General features: G+C 41.6%; 3 protein-coding genes across 4 annotated transcripts in view; 1 reads left to right on the forward strand and 2 right to left on the reverse strand.

Moving 5' to 3' along the window:
* The window catches only part of LOC134578629 (inactive hydroxysteroid dehydrogenase-like protein 1), a 1,053,979-nt gene that overhangs the window by 634,043 nt on the left and 399,991 nt on the right, over positions 1 to 19,945 (reverse strand). The gene's annotated exons all lie outside the window — the stretch shown is intronic.
* On the forward strand, positions 339 to 5,668 carry TMEM170A (transmembrane protein 170A). 2 transcript variants are annotated; one of them, XM_063438380.1, is made up of 3 exons: positions 339 to 594; positions 3,571 to 3,741; positions 4,646 to 5,668. In XM_063438380.1, the coding sequence occupies exons 1-3, from the start codon at positions 471 to 473 to the stop codon at positions 4,774 to 4,776; spliced, it is 426 nt and encodes a 141-aa protein (XP_063294450.1). In that variant the 5' UTR covers positions 339 to 470; the 3' UTR covers positions 4,777 to 5,668. The 2 variants fall into 2 exon arrangements, with proteins under 2 accessions (XP_063294450.1, XP_063294451.1); XM_063438381.1 differs by having other exon boundaries at positions 479 to 548.
* The window catches only part of LOC134579260 (C-signal-like), a 42,943-nt gene continuing 38,481 nt past the window's right edge, over positions 15,484 to 19,945 (reverse strand). The window contains exon 6 of the mRNA XM_063438481.1: positions 15,484 to 15,692. Coding sequence (XP_063294551.1) covers positions 15,579 to 15,692 — 114 coding nt within the window. The 3' untranslated portion in view covers positions 15,484 to 15,578. The remainder of the gene's footprint in view (positions 15,693 to 19,945) is intronic.

Below are 19,945 nucleotides of genomic sequence, written 5' to 3' on the forward strand. Positions count from 1 at the left end.
ATTTGGTGGGCTTGGATCTGCAGCTCTATTAACCCCTGTGCTGGTCTCAAGCACTCTGTAGTACAGCTCATTGAGAAGTGCTACAGCTAGACTAACCAGTCATGCACAACTTGTCCACAAGGGAGGGAAGGGTTCTAGTTCTAAAACTAAAATCAGCCTAGATTGTTCATACAGCCCTGTTCCTTTAAGTGTCTATTGCTTAGCACTACGTGTGACCAAAACATCAGTCACCAGATCCCGGAAACGTGCGGTGATTGGCTGCGGGCTGACAGATGTCTGCAGCGACCAATCGTCGCGCGGTGCGTTCCCTAGTCCCGCCCGCCCGTGGCATGTTCTCTCTTGTGATTGGCGTTCGCTCGCCGAGCGCTTTCTGATGAGGATCCCCGTGTGACAGCCCTGACGGCCTGCCGAGGAGAGTTAGGACAGCCCGAGGAGGCGCCGCGGCCTGCAGGGCGGTGGATGGAGAAGCTATGGACGGCGGTGGAGGAGGGCTGGGAGGCGAGGCCGGGCTCCTGCAGCAGATCCTGAGCCTCCGGCTGGTCCCGCGGGTGGGAAACGAGACAGTATGCAAAACCACCCTGTGCTCCTTCCCGGGTGAGAGACCGGGAGAGCCGCTCAGAGGGAGCAGCACCCATTACACCCGGCCAGGATAACCTCCCCTACGCTCACTCACACACTCTCACTGCTCTGAATTACAGTCCAGTATACCAGACACATCACTGGGGGATTGTGGGAAACGTAGCCACAAAAAGTGGAGTGCTGGAGGTGTAGTCCCTGTGTTATTGCCCAGTAATATGTCCCCTCTTTAAAAGGTGTCTACTGGGACCCACCTGGAATAGTTATGTGATCTAAACATCCTATATGGGGCAGCTCACATTTGGGGCCATTCTAGGATGAGGAGGGGGGGGGGGGGGAGGGGGGGACAAAATGCGACCCCCAAATCAGTTACCAGTGGTTGTTGTCGAACTACAGTTCCCTTAGATGCTTTTGAGATGCATCATAGGAGAGATTACCTCTCCGGGAGGAGGCATGGCCAATCCAATGCACATGTTAAAGGACCACTATAGTCACCCAGACCACTTCACCTCAATAAAGTGGTCTGGGTGCCAGGTACCCCCAGATTTTAACCCTTCAGATGTAAACATAGCAGTTTTAGAGAAACTGCTATATTTGCATTGCAGGGTTAATCCAGCCTCTAGTGGCTGTCTTCCTGACAGCCACTAGAGGCGCTTCTGCGACGCTGAATACGAAAATCGCGTTCAGCGTGCAGAACGTCCATAGGAAAGCATTGAGAAATGCTTTCCTATGGGTGTTTTTAATGTGCGTGCGGCTCTGGCCATGCATTCCGCTCCACTCGGAAGTTGGCGTCTGAGTGGGAGGAGAGGTCACCAGAGCCGAGGGAGCCCAGCGCTGAATTAAAGTAAGTAGCTGAAGGGGTTTTAACCCAGCGGGTGGGGGGGGACCTAAGGGTTATATAGTGTCAGGAAAATGAGTTTGTTTTCCTGACACTATAGTGATCCTTTTAAGAGTTTGTTTTTTCATATATTTTATTGCGGTAAGGGGGTAAGGACCAAACTTCTGGAATAAAAGGGAATCATGAGATGTCACACATGTCATGGGTCCTTAAGGGGTTAAGGAGACTTTGGGACTAAATGTGCATGCTCAGTGAATGTTGCATGGGCATTCAAATTCCCCCGTAGGAAAGCTTGGAATTAGTGCTTTTGTATGGGGCTCCTGCATTACATGACAGTTTCTCAGTCAGTGCAGTGGAAATTCCTCTAGTGCAGGGATAGGCAACCTTTGGCACTCCAGATGTTGTGGACTACATTTTCCCCTGATGCTTTGCCAGCATTATGCCTGTAAGAGTATTATGGGCGATGTAATACACAACATCGGAAGTTCCAAAGGTTGCCTACCCCTGCAGAATGTACAATAAAGGAAGTTTAAACATTACATATCACATTACAGGAAGTGTTTAGGAAGGCTGTGTCACGTGCAAGGAGATGTGACTAGAGCTGCACAAACTGCATGGGCATGATACACTAAAGCTGCTTTATTATGCTAAAGTTGTATTCGATGACTTGTGTTTTGGTAACCTTGTTGCCATCATTAAATGGTCCTCAAGGATCTTTTGGTCTAGACAGTAATAATGAAACTGGTGTTTCTTAGATCTATTTTTAAAGGACCACTATAGGCACCCAGACCACTTCAGCTTAATTATTATTATTATTATTATTATTATTGCCATTTATATAGCGCCAACAGATTCCGTAGCGCTTTACAATATTTTGAGAGGGGGGGGATGTAACAATAAATAAGACAATTACAAGAAAACTGACAGGAATAATAGGTTGAAGAGGACCCTGCTCAAATGAGCTTACAGTCTATAGGAGGTGGGGTATTAGAAACATTAGGATAGGAAATATCAAGTAGGAGTGAAGCAGAGCTGGAGGAGAGAGCAAAGCACTATTCCATAGGGACAGGTATGTAAGGGAGAGATTACTCTGGGAGGCCATACGCTTAATGAAGTGGCCTGGGTGCCAGGTCCATCTAGGTTTAACCCTTTTTGCTGTAAACATAGCAGTTTCAGAGAAACTGCTATGTTTACCCATGGGTTTATCCAGCCTCTAGTGGCTGTCTCATTGACAGCCGCTAGAGGTGCTTCCGCGCCAAAATCCGCCGGCGTCCATAGGAAAGTATTGAGTGCTTTCCTATGAGACTGGGTGAATGCGCTCACGGCTCTTGCCGCGCATGCGCATTCAGTTGGTGACGTCAGAAGAGGGAGGAGAGTCCCAGCGCCGAAGGGAGCCGGGCGCTGGAAAAAAGGTAAGGGATTACCCCTTCCTCTCCCTTCAGCGCCACGGGAGTGGGACCCTGAGGGTGGGGGCACTATAGTGGTCTTAAAGAATAATTACTAGGGAGATTGGTCTCAGGAATTCTAACATTACACTCCCAAAATGATTGTCTATGTTGGTGTTTGGTTTTCATTAGAATAATACTAATGTAATTTTACAGGCACTACCTTATTAAAAAAAAAAAAATTGTGAAGGAATGACCCACACTTGCTTCTGGGACAGTGTTATGTTACCTGTGTCACGTAGTTTATTATTGGGCAGCCATGGCATTCCAGGAAAAGTAAGCTACACCAGGTCTCCATGTTGAATTTGTTTGCTTGCTGATCAGGTGAAATACAGGTGTGCATAAACACTTATTTATTTAATAATTATTAAATCAAAATATACATCAAATGTACTCTATTTAAAGCTATACTGTTGCTGATTCTTAAACATGGTTTTTGTTTTTATTGCAAGGTTTGAAGGTGTATTTTTTATTTTTTTGCTATAGTATTGCTTTAATTATGGGACATTTGGTTTATATGTTGATTCACTGCTGAACTCAAGGAGGTCCTGGATGAGGGTTACCTATTGGTACATTGTTCATATAAGAGGAGATATAAAGTCATCCGTACATTTTAACAAATTTGGTAGGAGATGTATAGACTAAATTATAAATCTGATGGGACCCTCCCCTCACCAGGCACTCATTTATTTATTTGTTTTCTTGTTACAGAGATGTGGTATGGTGTATTCCTGTGGGCACTGGTATCGTCTCTTTTCTTCCACATACCTGCTGGGCTGCTAGCTCTCTTTACCCTTCGACATCACAAATATGGAAGATTTATGTCAGTTGGAATCCTGCTTATGGGAATAATTGGGCCAATAACTGCTGGGATTTTAACAAGTAAGCGTTACTATTACATGTCTGCTAAGAGACGGTCACTGCCAAAACAATTGTAAATTAGTAGAAAAACATCCAGTACAGGTTCTTAAAGGAGATAATGGTTAAAGGGACAATATAGTCACAGAAAAATTAAAGCTTATTGCATTTGTTCTGTTGAGTAGAATCATTCCCTTCAGGAGTGTTGCTGTAAATGCAGTGTTTACATTACAGCATAGGGATACCTCCACTTACCACTCCTCAGATGGCTGCTAGAGGTGCGTCCTTGGGCAGCACTTCCATTTAGTGTTTCCTCCCTCTGCTTTGAGACACTGAACTTTCCTCATAGAGATTCATTGATTCAATTCATCTCTATAAGGAGATGCTGATTGGCAAGGGCTGTGTTAAGTTTGTGCTGGCTCTGCCCCTGATCTACCTCTTTGACAGTCTCAGCCAAACCTAATGGGGATGCATTGTAATTGGCTCAGACCTCCACTTCTGATGATGTCACAGACAGACTTTTGAATTTGAAATTTAAGGTAATAATTACCAAACTGTAAACATGCTTCAAGCCTGCTGCTTAGGTCTTACATTTGTAATTCTTTTGAATTCTGACTTTAGTCATTAACCCTTGATTTCACAGCTAGAAGAGAAACCCATTTGGACAGCTATCACGCAGTTGCTCAGTTCAGTAGCTTTCTAAAAGAGATTTTAGTGACTGATATAAAAGCATGAACAGAGCTTATGAACCATTCCATCATTTTATGTTTTGTGTGAGTGAAAGACTGTTAATTAAAGCCTCATGGGAAGATCGAGCATGCTTACAGCTATGCCTACTATGACCTTTATGTCTCAGTAGATTTGCAGGTCTTTAGTTTAAGATGCATTCACGGACTGTAATAATGAAACTGTTCATCTTTCCAAACAGGTGCTGCCATAGCAGGGGTATATAGAGCGGCTGCCAAGGAAATGATTCCCTTTGAAGCTCTAGTGCTAGGTGTGGGACAGACTTTCTGCGTTCTCATTGTTTCATTTTTAAGGATTTTAGCAACTTTGTAGCCCCACGGGGCTTTGCACACCACTACAAGTGAAATTCCAGAGTAAATGCAAGCATGCGTACTACACACAAGGGCCTTGTCCATCATCTACTACGGAACATCCTTGTCATTCACTTCTGGAATATACGAATGTAAGACTACCTTCGGAACAGGTGAAAAACGCCTACAGTCTTTTTGATAATGGATCGAATTAACATAGATTGCAGGATCTAGAATTCAAGCCTTTTCACCTTGGAAAACAGATTACTGTGAATTTAAGTTAAAAATACTTAATGCAGTTTTAAAGTTGGTTTTACTGTCCGTTTTGACTCCTAACCTGGATTAATGTCAATGCTTTTTACTGCTGTTTGCCTTGAAGATAAATTGTTTTAAGCTGAAAATGCTACTGCACAGAAACTGCCTCTCAGCTCCCTATGTTTTTACTTTATATATATTTTTTAAAATAAGAATTAAAATGTTAATAGTACACATTGTATCAATTACAATACGAAACTCCATTTTGCTTTCCTAAGGAAAAGGGGCACTTTTAAAATGTTCTTTTATCTACGATCTTTGTATGCTGCTACAATGTGCAAAATATTTTTTGTTTGTTTCTGGAGATGTAAGTGCACCAGAAATGTGTTTTTTACCGGTCGAGGAGTGGTAATTGCTGTTTATTGTAAAAATTGCAAAGCTGTATCTCCTTACTTCTGAGAAATTTACCATGTTTTCTACTTCATTAATTTTCTTTATGTAATTTTCTGAATATTGTTGTTTAGAAAAGGAAAAAATATTAATAGGCACTCTTTAGGCTGTAGTATATTTGCCCCTAACCTCCTTCAAATTGTAATATATAAAATGCATTGTAGACCGCCTAAGTTACAAATACCTGAAAAATACATGAGGGAAAGAAAGGAAGATATGGGCCGGCATTTGCAGAGTTGTGTCAATACCAGATGGTGCTTTCAGTAAGCGATGCTCAGTGAAGAGGTCTCGCCTGATTGCTTCGATTGCAGTCGACCGCATCAATCAAGAGGTGTCAGCTGACACCCTCAGTAGCTCCCCGTTAACAAAATGGAGGTAAAAAAAAAAAAAATCTTTTTAAATTTGTTTTGTAAATGGAGAGCTACTGGACAGTGTTTGGTCCGTGGCTTCCTGATTGAAGCCTTGGTCTGGAATGGAAGAGAAGGGGCAAAACAATCAGGCACCAAATTGAAGACTTGGGGGTTAATCTACTAGTTAATGGCTTAACCCACTAGTTAATGGCTTAACCCAGTCGGGTAAGTTGATACCCGGAATGTCCAAGCACTTCATTTCAATTAAGCTGTTATGGTGAGAATAGTGGTTCTTAAATATGGCACACTCTCAATAGTAGCTTTCTAGAGATATTCTAAGTCTGTCTAACTTTCCTTAGTAGAATAACATATGCCAGGGGTGCCCAAAAGGTAGATCCCAAGATGTTGTAGAACTACAACTCACCAGATGGTTTGCATGCCTTTAGAATGACAAAGCATCATGAAAGTTGTAGTTTTTAACATCTTGGATTTACCTTTTGGGTACCCCTGAAATAGACTTTAAATGCACTCATTGGAGAGTGATCCCCTCATTGCACTGTTTTTTCTTCTTTTTTTTTTTTACACGAGGCAACTGGGTATGTCTAATTTACTGCTCAGGTATGTATGGATCCTGGTGATACTACTGCAACTATATATTTAAAGCAGCACTGTCAACATTTGTGGTCTTTGCATAATTTGCAAAGACTCGCGATGGATATATCGATGCTGGGGTTTCTGTGGCTGTACCTTATTCTCCTGTCCCTCACAGGCACTGATATTTTCTTCCAGTCTGTTCTGCAGCACCAGGAGCTGACGTCACTGCTGAACTCAAGCATGTGCGAGAGTACAACATTGAGGTCTATGGAGCGTCCTGAGAAACCATGGGATTCTTCATAGCCAGAACCAATTCTCTGCAGTCATTCCTAGTACTTGTCCCATATCTTTTGACTGGCTTGGAATTTCAGTGAAGTAAATAGTCAATATGAATATTTCATTAAAGATTTTAGCTTTATGAAATATTCATTTTGCAGGGGCCGGGGTGTTACAGTGCTGCTTTAAAATTTAAATCTGGCAATTTACCAAAGATAATGATGATCGATGTATTAAAACAGTGGAAGGTCAAAGCTTACTCTTTTTCAGTTGAATTTAAGCAAACTTTATTTTCAAGGACTTTATTTATTTTTTATCCATATATTGTGCAGTTCTAGGACAGGCATAGGCTACCTTCAGCACTGCAGATTTTTTTGAACTACACCTCACATGACGCTTTGCCAGCATTATAGGGAATGTAGTCCACAACATCTGGAGTGTCGAAGGTTGCCTACCCCTGTTCTAGGAAATGCCCTGTTAAACCTGCAATATTGTAGATCCAAGCATATGCTTCTGTGGCTTCATAATATACATGTCTACAGCTAGGCTGGTCAGCAGAATGGGTGTGGACCCAGACCTAAGGCATGGCATGTGGCTATGAGATTGAACTTCTCCCATTGTGGAATGAACATGCATGTGGACACATACCACTAACATGCCAGAAATCAAACTTTAGGTAAATATATGTCTGCACTTTGTTGCAATTTGATTAACACAATGACTGGATTAAAACCTTCTCATTGAAACTTGTGTAGATGGATGCACTAAAGAATGAATTATTGGTAGAAACATTCCAGTGTTACTTGTTTTTAAAGGGACACTCTAGGTGTTGTAACCACTTCATCTTAATGAAGACAGAAGTTGTGACACTCTGTGCAACTTGGGTTTATGAGATTAGCCCAAGCAGCAATGGGTGGCTGTGATAGGCTAAAAGTAGTCAGTTGACCTTCTCAGCTACTCACAGCTAAGATGGGCTGATGTCAATTTTAGTAAGCAATAAGATTAAATGGTTATAATGCCAACAGTGTCCCTTTTAAAGCTAGGGAGTATTACTTTATTTTATGCATTCTATTACACTTTAAGAATACCACTTAAAGGATCACTATATTGTCAGGAAAACAAAGCGGTTTTCCTGACACTATAGTGCCCTGAGGGTGCCCCCACCCTCAGGGTCCCCCTCCTGTGGTGCTGAAGGGGTTAAAACCTCTTCAGCAGTTTACCTTAATCCAGCGCCGGGCTCCCTCAGCGCTGGTGACCTCTCCTCTCCGTCCGACGTCACTGGAGCCGAATGCACATGCACGGCAAGTGCCGTGCGCGCATTCAAAGTGTCCATATGAAAGCATTTCGCAATGCTTTCCTATGGACGCTCTGCGCGATGGAGGCGAAATTCACCTCCAGTGTCGCAGATGCGCTTAGAAGACACCCACTAGAGGCTGGATTAACCCCGAATGTAAACATAGCAGTTTTTCTGAAACTATGTTTACATGTGAAGGGTTAAAACCTGAGGGACCTGGCACCCAGACCACTTCATTGAGCTGAAGTGATCTGGGTGACTATAGTGTCCCTTTAAACATGAAAGGATGTTAATATATATTTTTTTAACCCCTTAAGGACACATGACATGTGTGACATGTCACGATTCCCTTTTATTCCAGAAGTTTGGTCCTTAAGGGGTTAAATATTTTAGACAAGTACGGTAGTTCCAGTCTGGAATAATATGAGTGAGTTCCATTTTGTTCTGGAAAACAGTGCTTTGCAGATTTTTATTTTTGTATTTTTATATATATAATATACACATACATTGATTTCAGTATTTTTGAGCTTATCAAACCCCACTTTCCATACCCATCTGTCCCTCAAGGCAATACATTTAGAAATGGTACCCTACAAAGTGAAAATGTTTAACTTTTTTTACCAGTTAGTGGCTTGTTTATGAATCAAATGTTTTCTCCAGCATGTCTCAAGGAGTAATTAGGGAGAGGAAAAGGATCTATCTTTAAAGCACCATGCCCAATATAGCAATTTGAAGTGGTTGTGGTGCTTGTAGTCTGTATGCATAGGGTTGATCTTGGTTCAAGCAAAAATGTTTGTTTGTTTTACCAATAATAACCCCTTACTACTCTGTTCGTGAGTTCAATTATTAATTTACTTCTGCTGAGCCCTATTTGTCGAAAACGAGTGCAGACTTTTCTACAGGTAGCCTCAATGGTACCCTAATTGTTTTGCTGTTAGCTGAAATGATGTACATTATCAAGTGTGATGTCAAATTCGTTCAGACAAGGTGCAGGAGAGTACTGTCAAAGCACACTGTCACTGCAAACTGTGTAATAGTGTTTTTACCTGAAGGTAATCTAAAGGCCCTTTACAACTTCAAAACGGTTACTTTCTCATGCAAACTGTCCTGTTTGCACCATAGCGGTAATAAATATATGGTCACCCCCCTTGTTTCCTGTCAAACTGTTTTAAAACAGCCAGAGCCTGCACTCTCTGCAGCTTCACTGCTAACGGGGAACTTACATGTGCACGTCACAAAGTGTGTAATCTGCCCAACGTTTGATGGCAATAATAAGCTGAGAGCTCTGTACTAACCTACCTAAGTCTTATTACAATCTAAGGTTGGTCGGATTTGAATTTGACAATGTTGAAACAAAATTTTGGTATTATAAGTGCAGCTGTTGAGGGGGCTGCATTATGGGTGCTCGTATCTCATAGCACCCAGAGTTCCAACACCTAGGGAAAAATAAATGCATCTTTATCAGGTTGGGGAAGGATATTTTACATTCCTTCTAACTTGTCAAACTCTTTCTTAGTAAGAATTAAGAAAGCAAAGTGTGCTGTAGTAGGCCATTTCCCCATAATGGGGAAGCAACTGAATACATTCAGCAACTCAATTTGTAAATATGAGAGTTTATATGATCTTGTATAACCGCAGCATCTTATAATTATAAGTTCATTTTATATGTAAAACCTTTCATTTAACCAACACTGGACTCTGTTCTGTGATATCTGTAAACTAATTTGCCAGAATTGCAACTGCTAAGGTGTCTTAAATGAGAAAAAAATGTTACTAAATATTTAACTATACTCTAGTTGGATGCATTAAGGTGTGATTTGTGCTACTGCCTTGGACCACCTTTAGTACCAATGTGAACTCATAACGATCGTACAATGTGTGCGTTAATACACTGTTTCAACCTTGATAACCTGCTAAATCTGAATTTGTTTACTAATGACTTTCTAATTCCCAATGTCTTGACACAGCACATCTTTTTGCTTGCACATCTTGTTTCTAAACTATTGTGTAGAACGGAGTACTCAAAAGTAGAACTCTAAACTACTGCAATACTAAAACTCCTATACTAATCACCTTACACCATGCTAGAGCATTAATGTGAATTGTAGTTCAGAAACAATTGGGATTTACAAAAAGATAATTTCTAATAAACTAGATGAATAAAACATCAGTCATCTATATACCTGGAAGATTCTTATTGGATGATTTAGGATACACCACAGGTACACTCTGGAATATTTTATAAGATAAATGAGTAACATTACTTGTATACTCTGTTACACTACATATGGTCATATTAGAAGAAAGGCTAGAAATATATTAATACTCATGTTGACCATCTTGGATTTAAATTGTTAAACTTGCAAACTCCTCCTCAAAGTTTTACCTTCAGTGCGAAAAAAAGTTTCCCATATGACTTTATGCACTTTTCTTGGTTCTGGTTTATATTTCAAGTCATAATTAAACAAACCTGTATAATATAAAGTTATTTGATTTAAAAAGGATTTGTTTTTTATTTTTCTACTAATATCTCAAATTTTTGCTGTTAATGTATTTTTTATTATAAATAAAATTGTTTGATTAAGACCTGTATTTTCATCTATTTTGTATACAGCGCAATGTAACTCCTTCAAGCAATAAAGGTAACGGAAAGCATGCAAGCTAGGTTATATAGATAGAAAAATAAAGATTTGCCGCCTTTACCCTTTCAGTACCAAAATGAAATATAAACTACCGTATATTGTATTTTGCATTATGAAATCTAGACCATAAACCGTATTCACCTTCATTGACACTCTAGTCATGATAAACACGTCTCTCTAAATGCAGGAACCAGATCCGTAATGGTCCTCCAGGAAGATGTTGCTATCTGCACCCCGGTGTGTGTAGACGGCTCGCTCCCGACTGCGCCGGGGGAGCGTATTAAATCATTGTTGCGGAAAACCTCTGATACAATAAAATCTCCTCTGTACTTGAGCTCCAGGCCTGCATGAAATATCACCTTTCGGCTTGCTTGGCCCCACGGCTGGAGAAACAGCTGGCCTGTGAGGGAGATCTTTGATCTCCCCATTGGCTATGCCAACCCAAAGCTGTGGCACTATGGCAAATCTAGTCCTGTCCATGGCAGACCCAAAGTAAGTTGTGAAACTGATACCAAACTGTTTGACTTCTTACTTTGGGTGGGCGCTACATCACTCCTACACCAAAACTACAGCAGCAATCAAACATTTGATTGTTCACGTTAGGTTAAATAGACTAGCGGTCGGGTGACAGATGGCATTGAAAGTTTTTATCTGTAGCTTAACACTGACACTAGGACCGCATGTACTGCCATCATGTGGGCAAAACAGAATAAGTAGCAAGCAGTGAGATTACCAGGAGCTTTGGTATTCAACACCATCTGCACAGTATGGTGTATTACAAGGGTGTCCAAAGGTAGATCCCAGGAAGTTGTAGTTTTAAAACATCTTTTGGGTACCCCTGGTGTATTAGGTCCTTGTCCAGTGACAGTAATAGTTTGTATTGTTATTGGCATACTCCTATTTTTGACATCTGGTGGTAGTACGTATGGGTTGTGCTTCCTAATTGGGACAAGCATCTCCAAGATAGGTGATTAAGAAAAGTCCCTTCCCTTTACCCTATAAAGGGCTTCCCCTGGCAAACTCTCCTCAGTTCTTCCTTGTCCCAGCACTGGACGGATCAAGCGTCTGTTGAAGGTGAGGCACACAGGTTGTGGTCTGTGGGAGGAAGCCCAATAGCTGCTCAGGTGGTAGGCTGAGCGGCATGGCTGTCTGTGGAGGTTCCGGAGCCCTTTCTGTTTAAATTTGGGCCGAGTATGTTCCGTTTGGTAAATATCTGCGGGCCGCGTGATATCGCGCACATCGATGGAACGCACGCCTGGGTGGTGTTGCGTTCCACCGAAGTTCCGTGTGCGCTATCGCACTTCCGGGAAACCGCCAAGTGCGGATCGCTGTGCTGTTCCCTCTGGCACTAGGAAGCTTGTCAGAAGGGTTCCCTGTGTTACCAACCCCACCCCCCACCACACGGCTCAGAGGTTTTTAAGGCAAGATTAGCTGATCTTTGCTTTGAAAATCTGTTCTGATTAAAATTGCAAGTTATGGATGGAATTGTTTTGCAGAAAGTGAACTGTATGTGCAAAACAGATTGTTTGTACACCTTGTAATGCCTCTGCTGTACAAGGCTTTTGCTTATCATATGAGAAGGTTCATTAAGAATAAATTGGTCATGTGGCAGGATAAGTCCGCTAAACTTTAATGAGGGTTATCTGTTCCTCAAACCCCATGTCTTTCTCATATGCAGAAATGGGAACACTCTGTGTAACGAACCTTTCTTGCCTGGTGTTTAATAGGTTTATCATCAAATAGATAAATGTTACCCCCTCAGGTACACTGGGAATCCATAAAAATCTGCAGAAGTAGCTGCTTTAACCCCTTAAGGACCAAACTTCTGGAATGAAAGGGAATCATGACATGTCACACATGTCATGTGTCCTTAAGGGGTTAAAAAACTTCTATCGTCAAGAAGGCTGAGACCTCCTGCAGACAATCTTTCCAGACTGCTGGGTTTCGGTATGGGTCTTTGCTGGCAGGTGCAGGAAAACGTATAACTTGGTTTACAATTGTTAATGGAGGCTATTTTAGTCTCCTGATAAGCCGCTCGTCTGTTACCTGTTTTATTGTGATTGTCACATACTTTATATGGATTTGACTAATAAAATTTGACAATGATGGCCAAGATCATGGGATGATCTGCGGTTTCCCTTATAACCTGCTGGCTTAAGCGTGGCCGGCAGTTCAGCGTCCTTTTCGGTCCCCTGTTTACTCCCATTAGGAAAATCTTATCTTTTATAACCTATGTCGAAAAAGGAAAAAAGCTGTGCCTTAAGACAAGTAGAACTAGGTCCGACATGGGTAGGCATTTTGGACGCCAAGAATCTTGGAGGCGTAATCCTGCATTTTTATACTAAGTGTGGATAGCTCAGTGGGTTTAGACCTTGTTCAACCCTTTGGGTTCGCAGGGTTAACTCAGCACTTCATCCCTCTGAGGTAGATGACTGGAGTACCATTCAATGGAGTCACTTAACATTCCCAGGTTGCGTTTGGGAACCAGTACATATCTGAATGTATCTTGCCTGGCTTAAGTAGAACCTACTTGCAATCACTGGTTTCTTGATCTAGTTAAAGAGGGCACCGATTGCTCTTTTCAAATCTGCCCAATCCATAAGTCCAAACATCTGATTCTCTATTTACAGAAACAGTGTTCCTGTTGGATTCAAGGAGTTTGAGATATGGTTCTGTGAACCACGAAGTTCGTTGGGTTCCTCAGGAGTCTCCTGGTTATCAATCTCGGATCATTCCTTTAAACTGGTTATGAATTTAAATGAATTGGTTCCTCTCCTGAGGTTCAGACTTCCCTCATATCCCTATTGCGGCCACTTAAGAAGTTTTCTGAAAATACACCATAAGTGGATTGAATAGATTTCATTGCTCTTCAAAACACTCCCATAACAGCATTTTTTAGGGAACGAGGCATTCCCTACTTGGGAGTTTGGCTACTTATTGCTAATCGGGACGGTTGCCCTTTAAGTATGTTCAGGTAGCTAGCAGAGCACTACAACAACACGGTTGGAAACAGAGACTATAATGTATTTTCTTCTTCTCCAAGAAACAGGTTTTTTTTTGAGGTTCGTGTTAACCTTAAACTGTTACCTCTGCATCTACTGCACTCAAAGGAAAGGTCCAATTACTAATAAAGTGAAAATTCCTCTATAAGAACAGGAAATAAGATTGCTGGGATGTCTGACACTTTCAATTCCTGCGGTCAACTGGGCAAAATCTGGATTTGGCTGCTGCAGTGGAAAATTATCCCCTCTGGGTCAAATTGTGAAAATCTTGGATTTGTGTCTCCTAGACTCTCTTCGAAAAAAGCAGATCATCAGTTAAACTGGTGGATAACAAGTTTTTTCCAACAAGTCTGTACTTTCAATCTATAGAAGGAGTAATTTTCACCACAGAATGCATCTAACAGAGGCTTGGTGGAGATTACTTTTTTAAGTTTGGAAATCTTCCGATCTCAAACACTTTTGGAAGAGAGGATATCCTGTTGTAAGTGTTGAATAGGTTCTTATTGACGGTAGAGCAACTGCATGGTGAATCCTTCATCTCCTGAGTCTTCAGGAGTCAGAGTCCACTTGTTGTGTATAATCATCTAGTCGGTCTGCCTCTAACTTTTACATGAAGATTTCTGTAGACTCTCTACATTTTTGTAAGGAACATCATTGTCTTCTAGTTCATGTGTCCGGGTGGTTCAAACTTACACTTCCTGCAGGAGATTTCAACAGGTTGGGCGTTTCCACGTTAAGACCAAATGGTATTCCCCAAGTTCTTTCTGAGAAGGGATTAGTCTTCGTATTTACTGGTTGGGAAGTTCTGCTTCGCTCCTGGGATCTTTCTTCAGTCTTTCAGGTCCCCTTTTACTTTGGAGATGGTTCCTTTTAATATGCTAAAGCTTAACCAGCATTCTTAGTGGCCATTTCTCTACCAAGAGAGTAAGCGAGCTTCAGGATATATTATCTTCCGTGGAATTTCTTATATTCCACCAGGGTAAAAGTTGGGTTTCATCCCAACACTTTAATTCTTCCAGAGTTATCTTTTAGCCTTCAGCTTTTTCAGCCTTCTAAAATTATGCCACGTCCCTGCTGGTACTAGATGGCATATTCAAAGGGCTTTCAGATGTACCCATCAATATCAGCCGAATTCAGAAGATCAGATCACCTGTTGTCAACTTCTAGGGAAGTTTTTAAGGGGAATGAAGCCTCTCTTAATTCTATTACTCGTTATTTCGTCAGTTATAATGGCTTATGGTTCAGAAGTTTTTATTCGCCAGCATCTTTCACAGCGCATTCCACAAAGGCAATGGCCACTTCATGGGCAGAGAAATGCTCTTGCTTAACCCGAAGAAATCCGCATGGCTGCTTCTTGGTCAGCTTTTAGCACCTTAAACGTCAGGCACTTTCAGGCTCAGCCTCTAAAATGGTGTTGCGGTGTAGCTACTTTAAGCTGTTTAGGCATAAGGCCTACCCAAATCTTGCTATATCCCATACGTACTGCCACCATATGTCAGAAAAAACAGAAATTTTTACTTACTGTAAATTTTTTTTCTTAATATGGTGGCAGTACAAATCTCCCTCCCTCTAAATTACAATGTAGCTTACAGTGTGTGGCTTAGGTGTGTATTCTTGTACGACTGAGGTGGTTTTGGCGGGGGGAAGCCCTTTATCGGGTAAAGGGGAGGGTCTTTTCTTAATCACCTATCTTGCAGATGCTTGTCCCAATTAGGAAGCACAACCCATACGTACTGCCACCATATTAAGAAAAAAAGAATTTACAGTAAGTAAAAAGTTGTTTTTTTGTCCTTTAGCACTCACGTACAGTAGTATTTTTTTTCTTTTAAACAACAATTTATCCAATAAATGACAAACTGACAAACATTGAACAAATCTAAATTTTATTACCATGTAATTCATAGAGAATTCAGATTTTTGTACACAGACTGATTTAATGCACTGACTGCATGTCCAGCTGTTTACCATGGCAAAGTATTTCCTTCCCAATCAACAAATGTGCCACTTTGTGTTACGTTCAAGGAAGAAATGACCTTCATCATTCCACCAACACTATTTTCTTTTGTCAGTGGTGCCTGGAAATGGGAATAAATATTAAAGAGAAGTTACATTTTATATGGAATAGAGGTGATATAATCGCATGCATAACATTAAATAACTACTGTATGCATTCTTAAATTTGGACTGTAAAAGTATTGACCAAGTATTGTTAAACTTATTTAAACTAGAATACATAATCCACCTAGACTAGGCAGGAGTTTTGAAGAACAAAGATAATATGTATTACTAAGAATTGTATAAATTCTCGAGATTTATAGAAGGCTTTCTATTGTATATCATTATCTATGCGTCATAATTTTGAAGGGGTAGGTTACAGGGCTGTCCATAGCGCCATTTCCATAGATAGTTTATATCAACAAGAATCACACTGACACCATATGTAGGTAGAGTGGTCATTCTATGTTACATATTCTGTAGTTCTGGGTCTTATCTTTTAGATGAAAACGTGAAGCCCATGGGAATAGTTATAAAAACCAGACTAAGCAACCATGTGTAATCTCAGTCACCGGTTGCAAATACCAATGTGGTATTATTCATAATAAAGGGTATTAAGTCACAGAATGTAAATATCATTTTGCCTATTTATAAATCTTTAATATGATGTGAAATGTTCAGTGTGTTTTTTTTTTTTTAATTCTTTATTTTTGTTGTGCAGGTAGGTACATGACATTTTAAACGCCACAACAGCGTACATATATATATTCATATAGATTGAGCAGTGGCATGAGTGCGTGCACATTTTTGAATACAAACAATATAACAGGCTTAACATTGATGAATATATACTGCCATGAAGTATGGCATGTGGAAGAGTTAAGGTTGCTTAGCTGTACACTATTGCAGTATACTGAATGCTGGGACAGACAAGTCTGCATAAACTAGAGTACAATGAGATTGACTAATGTTTAGTTTTCAATTCTGCTGGTGCAATGCTATCATAGACATATTGTATAAACACGGTTTACAGTATAAATCCGAAATTTGAAAAAACCACAATAGGGGACAAGATGTTTAACATGGAGCTCTGGTTAGCGAGGCAGGTGAGCCAGTCCTAGTCGTTCGCATAATTGGGGATACCACTGAGGTGAACCAGGTTAAACTTTCGTGTGATTTATGCTAGCTTTTGCTTTAGGCGGTACAAGTTGGGGATTGCTCGGGTTGTCATGTTAACCTAGCATAGGGGACTGAGTACTTGATATTCACCTGTAGTTCTAGCTAGGTATAATATCATCTGGGCTTACATTGCCACGACAACCTAGTTAAGCAATTCAGAAGCAGACATAGTAAGACATTGGTGTGGCAGTCGTAGAAATGGTGCACAATTCTTGATTGCTTATAGCAGAAGAAACCAGGCTTGACATTTAAAGAACAATATCGTTTTGAGCCTGCCGTTAGATATAAACATAGTAACAAATATTGTAGTTTAAACTGATAACGTAAATGCATCAAATACCACAAGTAGTAGAGTTACTAAAAGAGATCACTGGTAACTATGCTTATCTGTAGGAAAAAAAAAGTCCTCGGCAGTCCAGGATTAGGCATGATAGCCGTGTAGGTAGGAGCAACTGGCATCCTGGTGGAGTGTGAAGCAGGTGTGGGACACATGCAACCAGTCCACCCTAATCCCTAAACCCACGCCAGATCTCGAGGCCCGTCGCCTGGCAGCAGGGATTTGTTAGTCGTTGTGGGAGGTTAATGTCCTGTCTGCTTTCTGGTTTTCAGGGTAGCTGCCAGTCCCTGGTTTAGTTTGATTTGTTCAGCCGATGCCGGCCCTGGATGTTGGGCTGGTGGGCTGTGTTTGCGGGTAGGCTTGATGTCCCAGTGAGCTTCTTTCTCCAGCGGATCGTTGAGGGGCCCTGCACCTGTATCTTTCGCCAGTAGAGATCCGTGCTACTTCTTGGGGAGCGTCGCTGCCGACTGTGTGTGTCTGTGGATGTGGAGTTGTTCTCCGCTGGTCCAGGGTTTCTGGGACCGCCGAGTGGTGGGCGGGTCGGGCTTGCATGTGGATCTCGCCCTGGTGTGTGTTGGAGCATGTGTTGGCACCCGGGGGGCATTGCTTTGGTTCCCGCCATGCTGGTTTCCAGCATTGCCCCCCGGCACCCCTCTCTGGAGGTTCGTGGGGAGTTTCTGCCCATCTGTCTTCTGATTGCCGGTCTAATCCAGGCCACCGCTTCTCTCCTCGCTAGCTGGAAGGACTGTTCTTGGTCGCGGAACTTCGTCCAGAGGTAAGTACAGAGTTTATCAGAAGAACTCTATTGTGTGCTTGGGAGGCTTAGACCTTGTGTGCTTTGTCGCTGGCCGCGTTTGTCCCGCCATCTTGTTTGAGCCTCGTGAGTCCCGTTTTGCTGTAGATTTTGTCTTTTATCGGACAGCGTTGCTGGGGTTGACTTCCGCAGCGTGGACCGGGATATCCCCCGCCGGTCCAGAGGGGGGGGGGGGGGGGGTAGCAGGGTCTTTATTTTCTCATGCTTGTGAACAGGTACCGTGCCGGGAGGTCGGCCGCCACTCCCTGGCTTCAGGTCCCGCTCCTGTTCAGGCCGCGTGGCCGGTACAGGTATATCCGTGGCGTTTCGGCTCGGAATTAGCATCATTCTGCTCTGTATACGGTGCCTTTTCGTTTTCCGGACCTCGTGTGCTATAGGCTTTGTTGGGTCGTTTCAAATTAGCATTTCTGCAGTATTTGGTGCCGGAGCTCTCAGAGCACACGTCCGGCCATCTTGGTTTCCAGGCCCCGCCACCCAGTGTGTTTTTTTTTTTAAAAGTAGGATATTATGGAACTAAAAGTACAGGAGCCTGCTACAAAACAAAGTGATACTATAGTCACCCAGACCACTTCATCTCAATTTAGTAGTCTGGGTGTAGCGTCCCTGTCCTTTGAACAATACAATGTAAAACATTACAGTTTTCAGAAATCACAATGATTACATTGCAGGGTTAAGTCTTCTCTAGAGGCTGTCTAAAAGGTGTTTCCGCCACACTGACAGAGTAACATTGTGTCACGTGCTGCATATGCCCCCCATCGCCCCATAGGAAAGCATTGATATGAGCGCGGTGCATGCCATGCATGTGCATTAGGTCCCCGATGCTCCTCTATGAGAAACATTGTCATTGCATTAGAGATGTATGCAGCGCCAAGGAAGCCTTGGAGCTAGAAACAGGTAATTAGAACTTAACTTCTCCAAAAATTGTATTGCAAACATGGGGAGGGGGCTATGTCTAACTAGTGACAGGGATACTAAAGCGTTAGGAATACAGGTATTCTACTTATGAAAACGTGTTTATTCTAGAAAAATATATTTCAGAAGGGACTATGGTAACATACAAATATGTACAGGGTCAGTACAAACAGTAGTGGTAATCTATTCATTAATCAGAGTGCGAAGAAAGGGCAATAAGTTTCCCACTTAGACTTAAAACCAGAAGAATGAGCTGGCAATGAGATTACCAGGAGTTTTGGTATTCAACACTACCTGCACAGTATAGTGTATTCAAAGGTCCCCCTACAGCTACTTAAACAACTTTAACTTGCTGAAAAGCTTTGTGTGTGTAAAGTGTGTTTTTTTTTTTTTTCATTTTGCAAAAAGTGCAGATATCAATAGAAAAGACACAACATCCAGTGGAAGAAAATAAATAAATAAAATCTTACACTAGAGTTGATAAGGTTGCAGGGTATATGGGCATAACCCAAGGAGTGTAATATAGAAAAGAAAAAGACTGAAAAAGGGATTACAGAAGGGTCCTCCCAATTATCAGTCTCTATACCCCAGGATAGAATTGTTCATAATCATGGCTTAAAATTGCCAATATAGAACATGCATGAAAAATATGTAAAATAATAAATTTTTATTAGTCCCTTCTAGGGAAGATAATGAACGACAAAATTAATAATAAAAGTGTATATACAGTGAAAGAGTGTGAAAGAATAGGAATCCTCTGTAAAGTACTGGCTTCACAGCACACTTTGTTATCAAAATAATTGCAACAATGCTCTTGACAAAGGCGCAACGCCAGCGCCGAAACGCACATTGAGCCATTACCGGGACCACTTGGTCCGAGATTAGACTAGGGATCTCTCTGCAATATTAGTACTAGGAAAAGTTTTTTCCTCTATACAATAGAACTTTTAGTTCAGCTGTATCTGACCGCCTCGCTAACCTAGCACCCAGACTTCTTATCAGAGTTTAGATTTATATGAGCAGCGTTCTTTCCTGTAGAGCTGTCACCGGGACCATTTGGTCCAAGAGCAGATTAAGGAATTTGTTGGCAG

The sequence above is a fragment of the Pelobates fuscus genome, chromosome 12 (assembly GCF_036172605.1).
Source record: "Pelobates fuscus isolate aPelFus1 chromosome 12, aPelFus1.pri, whole genome shotgun sequence".
In the NCBI taxonomy this organism is placed as follows: domain Eukaryota; kingdom Metazoa; phylum Chordata; class Amphibia; order Anura; family Pelobatidae; genus Pelobates; species Pelobates fuscus.